Source organism: Acanthisitta chloris, unplaced genomic scaffold, assembly GCF_000695815.1.
Source record: "Acanthisitta chloris isolate BGI_N310 unplaced genomic scaffold, ASM69581v1 scaffold27694, whole genome shotgun sequence".
NCBI lineage: Eukaryota > Metazoa > Chordata > Aves > Passeriformes > Acanthisittidae > Acanthisitta > Acanthisitta chloris.
The window spans coordinates 36,835-48,016 of record NW_008669186.1 but is presented as its reverse complement, the minus strand read 5'-3'; the positions used below and the strand labels follow the sequence as shown (position 1 = coordinate 48,016).

The window sequence follows — 11,182 nt, the reverse complement described above, 5'->3', positions numbered from 1 at the left end:
CATGAGACATCAGTGGATACTCTAAGACTTACATAGTAGCCTACTTAAATGAACAAACAAAACGTGCTCTCGAACTAACAGAATTTCATCAAGTCAACCTTCACACAACTAGTGTGTAGCATGTGTATTATATTCCAAGTCAGAACAGAAGAGCAGGTTTCCAGCTTCCTCGCAAACACACTTCAGGGATATCTTGGGAGAGAATAGACCACCCATACTTATTACCTAAACTCTTTGAATCTTTTCTGTACTCTACGAATTTAAAAATCTAATACTCTTGTAACAAAACTTGTCACATCCCCCCATTAATATTAATAGACTGTCATAAATTAATGACTGAAGTGAAACCAATCATCATATTAAGTAACACAGAGCTTCAATACTAAGGATATTTCCCTCTGAGGCACTGCAGTTTGGCGGTGGCAATCTACACTCTTGCCCACTAGCAGGAGGACTCAGAAGATAACCAGCTGTCGTGCTCTGGCATGTGCCGGGGTTTGGGTATGCTGAACAGAATGCTGTGTGATGGAAGTTATTTACAGAAGTCATTTTTAATACCAAAAGTAGTATGCTCAGTATACAGTAAGAGTCCAAACACTTCTAAGCATTTCCCCCTGAAAGGCCGACACTGAAGTTGAACGGAGCACATGTTAGCAGTTAAATGCTTTCTTCACAGGCCAAATCGGTAGTAGAGTTGTGGCTACGATACAGACTTTGATTGTCTGGTTCAGAAACTTAGATTCAAAAAAACCCCTCAAAAATAATAACTGAAAAAACAAAACCCAAAGCATTTAAAAAGTAGCAGTCAGGGGGCTCATCTTGTTCAGAGTGCACCAGAGCAAAGAGGCTTTCTGGTCTGCAGTAGTGTTTTCAGCGGAGGGAAGACGACAGGAGAACTTCCCATTCTTCTTCCAGGGCGGTGGCTTTGATGCTGTGACCAGCTCTGTATTGCTCTGCTGCACAAAGCGCATATAGCCCTTGCAGGACCAGCTCAGTTCAGGAGAGTAAGGTCCATCCTTACCAGGGCATACCTGTCCGTGACCTTTTCCTCTGCTTTTTACAAAGGCAATAGATAGGAAACACAAATAAACCTGCCAAAAGAAAAGAAATATAAAGAAAACCATAATTAAATGCAATCCTTTGTGTGTGCTGTGATCTTTCAATGTATGTATTCAGATGGAGCCTTCCATATCTCTAAGAGAATTTAGACAAAGCATTTGGGCAAGCAGAAAAAATACAGCCTGCAACAATCTCTTTGGTAAAGAGTTAAGCTACACTTATTTTACCTTTACAACAAATTCCAGCTAACCTTTAGCCCATCTCTGACAAATTAATTCCTGAACCAAGTTGCTTGGTATAAAATACAAACTTAAAACTTTTAAAAGCACTCTGGAAATCCTTAGATCTAAATCCAAGGCTGACGTAACTAGACTAGTTTTCAACTAGCTTCACGTACAATAGAAATAGGACATTATACCTTTACTTTTTTAAAAGTATAATTTATTTTTACAGACATCCTCATTGATTGTGAAGTAATATCAAATGTTTGTCCTTGCCTGGGCAGGGAAGTATTTACTCTTAAAAGTTTTTTTGAGAGAAAGGAAGCTGTGAAAGGGAAAAATAAATCAGTTTTTCAGCCAAATAAGTCACATTTATTTGGCTGAAAAATAGTTTGTCACAAGAGGTACTCTCTCAAATCTAAATGAGAAGCATCTTCCCTGCTTTCTCTTACCACCAGCTGGCTGAAATGGTCAAAGATTTCCTTTTCAGACACCACTACAGTAATGACACAGAACAAAAGACTACTACACTCACCAGAGTCCTTGCTTTGCTCAACACCTTTGTAAATAGTGCTCAGTGGTTTTCAGCTATGACACTGAGATGACTTTAACAGATGTGTCAGCAGCAAATATTGCTGTAATTACCTCAAAGCCAAAACCTACCTGTAAATAATCAACTGCCCATACCTATGATGAGACTTCAATAGCATATTTATTATTATTCCAATTATTGTTATTCTATTACTGCAAAACTCTCTTAACTTTTAGTATAAGCAAAAGAGTGGTTTTTTCCCCCCACCATAGTTTGTACCAGATTGCAGAGGAAAATAAGCTCTACTGGGATTAATAAATCTTTACTGTCTATATTTTTGGCACAAAATGTTAATAAATAGAATATTTAAGATAGACAGCATCTCTCTCTCTTCAGTGAGGATAGTCTAAATACAGAAATTAATACAATATTTCTTATTTGGCCAGATGTAGTCCTGGAAAGTTATAATGGCATTTTGGTTATAGATGACTGGTTATTTACAATCATATGAATGTAACTACCCTGGTATTTTTGGCTTTATCATATTGAAAGAAAGGTGCCACATCCCAACATGCCTCAGGGCTGGGCAAGCACAGCAAATTTTCAATGGAGTAAGTAGTTTGGTGAAGAGCTGTTAAGCAGCACAATCCCTGAATGACACACTACTGCCAACATAAAGAGTGGACATGCACTTATATGAGCAAAATTATACATTTGTTGTCCTGGCTAATTTCCTTTCTGTGGGAGAACTCAGCTAAGCCAGGCAAAGAGCAGATTTGCTAAAATAACTATGTCCACATTAATACAACCACAATAACAGACCTTTGATACTGTATTAAATGAGTACCAGTTTTTGTGATGGAATCCAGCTTGGCAGCCTATGCAATGAATCATATTTTGAGATTGACTCATCCCAATTTGCTGCTTCATTGCTGTTGCACCTTTGAGCTGGTGGGCTCTTGGGACTATGCCTCATGCTCCAAATATCTTGTCATGCACATAGTCAAGACCATAAAATTGTGATCCAATGGTGTGATTAAAGGGAGAGTCCAAGTCACCCAGCCCCCAGGATTATGTTTAAATTACTCTGGATGTTTTACTAGTTAACCATAGTAGTTAAAAGATTTTGGTTCAGAGAAGCAAATAATTGGGAACAAAAATAAAGCTAATAAGCAAAAAATGCAAGTAAGAAAATAGAGATTCAAGTGAAAATTTTTTGAAGAGAGTCACATTCTCGCTACTAAAACAGTATCTGTGCAATTTGTACTTTGTGTCCATCTTTTCGAGATTAAAATACTGAGATGTCATACAGAAAGTCACTGCATAAACACATGTAATTCTTACCTATTACAACAGCTACAGCTCCCAGTGCCAGTCCCAGAACCAGTATTAGGGGTGTAATGAGTAGTTTTCCAGCTGAAATGCAAAATTCATAAACAATTCAAAGGCGGCTTTTTTATTTTTCCCTTTCTAACCATCCATAAATATTTTGATATCAGACTCCCAAAAGGTGGTTCATTTTTTTAATACTTTACCTTTACAAATAGGATTCCTATTTGCAACTTCATCCTACAAATCCAGCTAGGACCAATCACCACTCAATCAGGTCTCTGCACACATTTCTCTGCCCTCTCCACCCACCACCACTCTAAGCACAACTCTTTTTGTATGTTAACAGCTCTCATTTACTTCTGTTTCCATTCCGAAATCCCTCAGGCATCGGCAGGAATGTGATAGCTATAAAGCTACTATCATTTGGCTTCTCTGGAATCCTACTGCACAGCAATCACCCTGGAAAGATGCCAAGCAAACCAGCATCTTGGAAAGTTTAGGTTAGCTCAAGGTGATGAGACCATCACCTCTAAATATGCTTCTGCTCACTTTAAAAGGCTATAGTCAAGTGCTCATGCACAGCTGTGATTTAGGTCTAAATCAAAACACAGTCAAGTCTATTTTGGATCAACATTTATAAGGATACATTGCAGCTCTTACATGAGTAAGGCAGCAATGTTGTACTGGCTAGAGCAGAAGAATAAGAAAAAAATCAAGTGTGTTCATATCCTTTACTTTTGATGAGTTCATGATGTGTAGAAGTTCATGGACTAAGGGCAGATGTGCTTCTGAAACAGTGAAACTGAATCAACTTTGAGCCCAAGTTATCATTTTTGTGTTGCACACTTTCAGTGGAAGAATCTCCCTGGCTCTGTTGGCTGAGCGGTTGGATCAAACAAGTCACTTGTCTCAGGTGTTTGAGATCACAGCAGGGCAGGCATTTTTACTGATACATCAACAGTCTGATCAGGGACTTGAAATTTTGCAATTCTCTAAGTTAGGCATGTATTTGAAAGACCACCTCTAGAAAGGGAGGAAAAGTGAGTTTGTTACCTCTCTCTTCCCTGCTCTTCCCTCTCTAAAGTCACCTGTATCAGATTTCAGTAAATGGATTACTTCATTCAATAGTGATGTAAACCTCCCCATAACCTGAGACACTAATTTGAGCAGTCTGAAGGAAAAAAAAGATGTTTTGGAAACATTTAGAGCAGTTAAATGAACTGGCCCTTTTCATGCTCTGTTTTGATAGCTTTTAAATTTCACAGGAGTGTTGTGGGTGGGAAATGTAAATTCCTAGATGAAAAAAACAGGCAAATATTATTTGTATTACTCCAGTTGCTAGGCATCCTAATGGTAACCTTCTTGGGACTCCACAACTCCACTGCATTCTATACACATAGAGGTTGTCAAATAAATTATTCAACTACAGACAGAAGAATGAATGTAAAGTGATGAAAACCCTCAAGAAAGCTCCAAAAACAAGCAATTAGAAAGATTTAAAAACATTACCAGAGCCTTTAACAATTTCAAAGCAAAGCTTGTAAAAGATTGGTTTAAGGAATGAACTCTCTTTCCTTTATTAATAGCCATGTAATTAGAATGTTAGAAAATTATGATGTTTGGCACCAAGATTAAAAACTTAAAACACTGAACTGCTGACTGAGTATGCAGAAACAGTCTACAGAAAGGGCTAAGTTGCCTTTTGACTAGAGCACTTTCTTTGAAGACACCAAGAACAGTTCCTAAGCTAATTCAGTTCAAGAACTGTTTTACTTACATTTGACAAACTCACTACTCATGCTTTATTTCAGCTCTGCAAAGCAGCAGGTATGTACCTTTTACTTCAATCGTTTTTATCAGCATTGTAGTATGAAAGAAATAAAAAAATGTTCTACTTTACACGTCTGAAGTGAAAATTACTTTATATTCAATTCCAGTTTGAGACACACCGGTAGTGTGAAAGATTATGAGGCTCTTAATCATGCAGGGGATCATGACACACCAAGAAATGCAGCTGAGACTAAGTATGTTTATTGCAGGCACTGAACTGCCCAAGGATCCACTGTCCTGTCTGTTAGATCTGGAACTGCTATCAGAGAAAGCAAATGTAAAACCTGCCTCAGAGCTGAATAAAATCTTGGGTCATTAGTTCATGTGGTGAACTCAACAGTAGGTTATGATAGGCAATTTGGTATTGTTCAAAGCCAGTTTTCAAGGATAGCATAAGAAGAAACAGGTGTAAACAGAACAAGGCTCAAAAGGGAACCTTTTTTACAACTGCACTCAAATTAATGGTAAACAGTTTCTCTACTGGGTCACTCAGAATGAAGATTTAGACATCTGTGGTAATGTAGTAACTGTATTTGCAGGTGTCAGAGGGATTGCCTTACTTGTGATACAGAGGATCATGTTTTTCTGCAAAGTGACCAAATATTTCAGGAAACATGAGGGAATATTTTTCCCTTGCATAACTTTGGGTTTCCTTGGAAGTCTTAGGGTAATACATACAAAACCCCATAAATACTTAAATAATTCTGTCATCTGAAAAAATTAATAAACTAGTTTTAGAAAAAAAATGTAATCATTAGCATATGAGAAATAAAAAGTTTTGGTTTTAAGTCTAAATATCATTATTGTCTAACCAATAGAGCCACTAGAAGTGTCTACTTAAAAATCAAAACAGACATATATATGTAGATATAGTTCTAATAAAAGTTTGCATTTGTTTTAAAAGAGTCCTATCAAGAGTATATAGATGAAATCAGAACAACTGAAATGATGAAGTTGCTAGTCAAGGTTGAATCACAAGCTTCCTTCTGTGGTGCTCAAAGCCATTCATGCATGAAGTGAACCTTGCACTCTGCCTGGGACAGGAGTATGACAGTCAGATCTGAAAAACATGTTGCTTTCAGAATCCTGTCTGAAATTCTGTTTACCAGGCAAAAAAATTCCTTTGCTTTCATAACTTTATTACATGTTGTGTCTTGTCACAAATCCATGAAGTACCTAGCAATTGCTTTGAATATAATTCATCCAACTGAATTCAGGTGGTACTTGAGTGGCATCTTAACTACACTGGAGACAGCTGAACATGTTTTTCCTTTCTGTGCAATTCATCACTGACTCCAGTTATAACCAAACATTCTGCCTACAACAACTTAGCCAAATAATTACTATGAGAATGAAATCTCTAAGTCCTCTGGGACTGAAGGATAAAAGCAATTTTGCCTTACTGCACTGATCACAGGACAAAGTTTCTCTAAAAGACATGCTGACCAAAGGAGGGAAAGAAATGTTATCAAATTCAGAGATCATTTCTGCTCTCAGGTTTTCTTCTCCCTGGGATTTATGTTTAAATTTATGCAGTCATAAATGCTTTTCCCTTATTTTTATTGCAGAACAGTTTGTGATTGTATGCACAAACACTTCTCAATAGAAACCATGATAGCATGCCAGCCTGCCATGAGGTGTTCTTTCCTTTCTACACACCCCACCCCATTCGGGTTTTAGAAGCAAGCCAAAAAAACCTTCACTGTACACAGCTACAAAATCACATTTACTTCTTTACTATTTCTTCTCCATAGCAAGAAAGCAAGAAATCACAGAAAAAGCCGACATATCTAGCAACACCTCACCAGTTTCCCACTGACTGCCAAGACAATGTTCTCTTAATTTCCACTACTTAGCAGAGGCATTTTAGTACAGGAAACCCAACCTTTATATGCTACTAAAATTTAGACACCATGCTTTTAATGGCCTACCTCCTCTTTTTTCTGCTGACTTTCAGAACAGAACCAAAACCCAGTCCTGCACACTAACACCTACGGATGACACTGATGTCCTCTCTTGCCTGATATTTATGTATTTACATTTATGTGGCCCAACCCAAACTATTCTACGATTCTAACAAGGGTACCGACGATTCCACACATGAGCAGCACTGACTTGGTAATGTCTCTGAGCACAGTCCTTTGCTAGAGCAGATACCAGTTATAACAAAGGTACCAAGATCCACTTAAAAACACTTACTTTGTTTACCGTGGTGGCTATTACTAAAAGCTCTTCTGAAAGCTTACTGAGAGCTTTGAAACAGTTGGCTTTTAAGCCTAAATTTATTTATGAACAGTTTATATCCATGTGCTCTAGTGCCAGTATTACCTTTGATCAAGACTAGATCTTCTCATGCATTGGAATTTATCTCTACAAAATGCATCAGAGGAGACACCTCCAACCTTTTTCACTTTTCATCCACTTTCTTATTAATCTGTATCTTTAAATCACCTTTCTCAAAGTTTGTTATAAAGCCTCGCAAGTTCCTGAGGTCAAACTAATGGGCTTGGATGACGTACTGTCACTTGTTAAACAAGCATTCCAGGTTTGTGAATCTCCTACAACTTCGCAGAGCAGCAGGAGTGGCATTTTTATTACCAGGCCTATGAGCTTGTGTGCCAACTCCTGCGTTATTCTGGAAATCACCTAGTTTTCTTACTGGAACATGTTTGGCTCAAGGGTAATATTTTTACCTCAGGTCTGCTGATAAGCTCAAAGCATTTCCTCATCCTAGGTAAATTCCAAGCCATCTTCAATTTCTATGCCTTAACTAAAAGTACAAAAAGTTCTATTTTCCTTAAAAAGTTCCCAGTTTTTGACAATTAATACAAGCATTTCCTATAAAATAGATAGCTTTGCATGCTGTAAACTGACTGCAATGACTAAACTTAATGTATACATAAGACACCACATAAGGTAATAGTCTACTTTGTTTTTCATTTTTCTTGTGCTTCTCTAGGCTCAGACAGATAGACATCTGGTTCAAAGGCAAATTACAAGTGCCTTTTTGTTTAATAAGACAGTTTTGGCATCATACTTCTAGGAGAGAAATAATGTATATAGTTGTATTTTGTTTTAAGCTGGATTTTATCTGAACTAAAACTAACAGTTACAAATAAGTGTCCTCCTATTTAAATGGGCAAGCCTGAGTTGTTCATACCCCGAACAGGTTCACTTCCAAACAGTGCTTTGACACAGAGATTCATTTACCAAAGGTTCCTGCTTTGATCCATTTCTCCTATATGCTTTTAGAATACCAAACACAGCCAGCACATGTATATTGACAACATTTTGCCAGTTTTCTTATGCATTACTAAATAAGGTTAGGGAAACAGAAACTATCAGAAGAGGACACAATACTGACACATACACAGTCCATCTAAAAAGGAGTGTGAAAGCTATATATCTAAATATATTTTATAAACCACTTTTTTTGGAACTGAAAACCAAGCTGCCCATCCAATACTCTAAACAACTAGCTTTTATTTAGCTTATTATTTTCCCATCCCCCCAGTCACTTCATTGTGCAGCTCTCCACAAAGAACATTTAGCCACTCACCACAGACAGACCCTCGCACTAATCTCCGTAAATGTGGTCTCTCGGGGAGGTAGCGATATTTGCATCCAAAGATACTGAGGTTTGACGTGTGATCTCCAAAGAAGCGGAGCTGGCGGTATCTCTCCCCACAACGGTAACAGAAATTAGTGTTGCACTGTGAACAGGTCATGTGGTCACACCCTTCAGTTCTCTGGATGTGGATCTGTATGCGCGGAAGGAAAAAACGCAGATTATTGTCCCCCCTCCCTAAGCACAGGAAAGCAGGCACTACCCTGTGCAGTCCATGTGCCAGATGAAAAGACACTGGAAGCAACCCCCTGCTTAAGTCAGCACTTGCATTAATTAATGCTGCAGCTGGCCTAAGACAATAATGATTTTCTAAGGCACATTTCAGAGCATTAAATATGAGTTATAGCTGCTTCCAGATTTCCATTTTCTGTAGAATCCTCCTTCTTTGTTCAAACACTCTTCATATCAGATGAGAATCTGAGTGATCCTTACCCTTAATGAAATTTGTTTTTATTACTGTAGTAGACATATTAGCATCAAACTTTATTAAAAATAAAAGCAGCACAGTAAATATAGTTCTGAACTCTGTTTGACCCCTCCACAGACGGATTTTCCTCTTACACCAACAGTGGTCCCACTCCCTTTCCTATCACAAATTGATCTGGCATTTTGTAGCCAATACCAGAAATCTGCAAACTGGTACATTTACCTACTTTGCACAGATCTGGTAAGGCTTCAGTTTTTATTGAAGAGTTTTTGGAGAGAGGGTAGTCCTTGTGCCAAGTATTCCACTAAATCAAGTATGATTACATGCTACTTCTAAACTTCGTCAACTAAAAACACAGCTGATGGGGAGGTAAACACACACTCTTCCTAGCTCACAAAATTGCTGAACACATCCCACACACCACTCCTGTCCTGTGTCCTGAGACCATGTTCCACAGTGGAATGGCAGATAAAATTACCTAATAATTGAGGCTGAAAGTGACTCTCAGAGGTCATCTATTTTAACCCCTAGCTCCAAGCTGGGCTAACTGCAAAGTCAGATCAGATTGCACCAGGTCTCATCCCACTAGGTTTTAAAAATTTGCAAGTATGGGTACATCACAGCTTCTTTGAGCAATCTGTCCCATGCTTCACCATCCTCCCTTGGAATAGTTTTTTCCATTTCATTCAACTGGAATTTTATCTGTTGAAACTTGCAATAGATAAATGAATGCCTCCTAGAATTCCTATGCATACCTACATGTATTTGTTTTGTAGGGAGATCTGGGCAAAGACAAGGCATCACCACTCGATGGCCCTGCAAGCACCAGAGATGCTGAAAGCATTGAGAGAGGTTTGTGACTCCTGGGGTATCAGACATTTTTGAGCAGGTCAAGTGTTTGTTCTCTGGTGCTGATCAGGGGTCACCAGGGCTCTCACCACCCTCACCCAAACATCCACTGAAACTGGCACTTCATACATGTAACACAAGTGTTTTCCACCAGCAATACTCATGGTTAATGATTCCAGGGCAGAGGTAGTTAAACAGTCATTCTAGACACACCTGCCAACATCCCTGTGCCAATAGTAGTGACCTCAGAATTTGCAATTCTAGACTTTAAAATGCTGCTTTGAAACACAGGAGGGGAAAGATATTGATAAAAGTGAGAACTGGACTATAAAAAATACTTTCAAGTAGGAAAGTATTCGGGTGGACTTATATTCATCCTAGTGAAGGGATGCAAATAGCTTCCCTTCTGACCAAGCAATTATCATCCTCTACTCTAAGGAAGCCTATTGTATCACAAGTGCCTTATTTTCCAGAAGCATCTGAACAATCACCGTTGCTGATGAGCCTTATAAGCTACTTGACTTCAAATTTTCACATTTAAGCACTGACAGCAAGTCTACCCAATACTGCACCAACTTAAGCATACTTAAGAAGTTATACACTATTTTCTTTTAAAAGGGACATTACATTGTCAGTTTGACTTTTGTTTTTACTTTTCAGGTTACATCTGAAAAAATGTTGACCCTGCTCATCAGTTATTTAACGTAAAACCTAATATTAACTTGAACTGAAATGAAGGAATATTAATAATGACTTAATGTATTTTAATAAATTAACCTTAAAATTTAATTCCAATTAGTTTTTCAGGGGATTGAAATTCAGACAGCATTTTCTTCTAGACACATACTGTAATTATGTGTACTTTGTTTGCCTCTTCAAAACCATAAAATTTCAGTGAATACTTATCAGTATATACATAACTGTCTTCAAAAGTTTAAATGTGGAAGAACTGACTGTACTTGCCTACATTTTTTGTTGCAAAAACTTTCCTTTTTTTTAGTGAGGAGAGACTTGATTAAGAAAATGAACTAAAAACCACTATGAACCTTAGATGCAGGGCTTGGACTCCCTCACACACACAGACTGACAATGCCAGATGGATTTTGTATGACTTGATCAGGCTGCTTTCAAGCCTAAGACATGACATCTTACCAGATCAACTTCAGCTCTGGTTCACATGGACATGCCTCCCTCCCATCCAGATAATCCACTGACAGAGATGGATTACAAATCTATAGGTTGAGAAAGTGATCACAGATGGATCAAATATCGCATGAGTGTTCCTGCTTCGTTGGCAATACCAC

The 11,182-nt window shown here is 38.1% G+C and overlaps 1 protein-coding gene across 1 annotated transcript in view; it reads right to left on the bottom strand.

Moving 5' to 3' along the window:
• Positions 1–532: 532 nt before the first annotated feature.
• The window catches only part of RNF217 (ring finger protein 217), a 22,445-nt gene continuing 11,795 nt past the window's right edge, over positions 533–11,182 (bottom strand). Inside the window, exons 3-5 of the mRNA XM_009073228.1 lie at positions 8,534–8,735; positions 3,157–3,228; positions 533–1,091 (exon numbers count right to left, since the gene is read on the bottom strand). Of these exons, the coding sequence (XP_009071476.1) occupies positions 1,018–1,091; positions 3,157–3,228; positions 8,534–8,735 (348 nt within the window). The 3' untranslated portion in view covers positions 533–1,017. The remainder of the gene's footprint in view (positions 1,092–3,156; positions 3,229–8,533; positions 8,736–11,182) is intronic.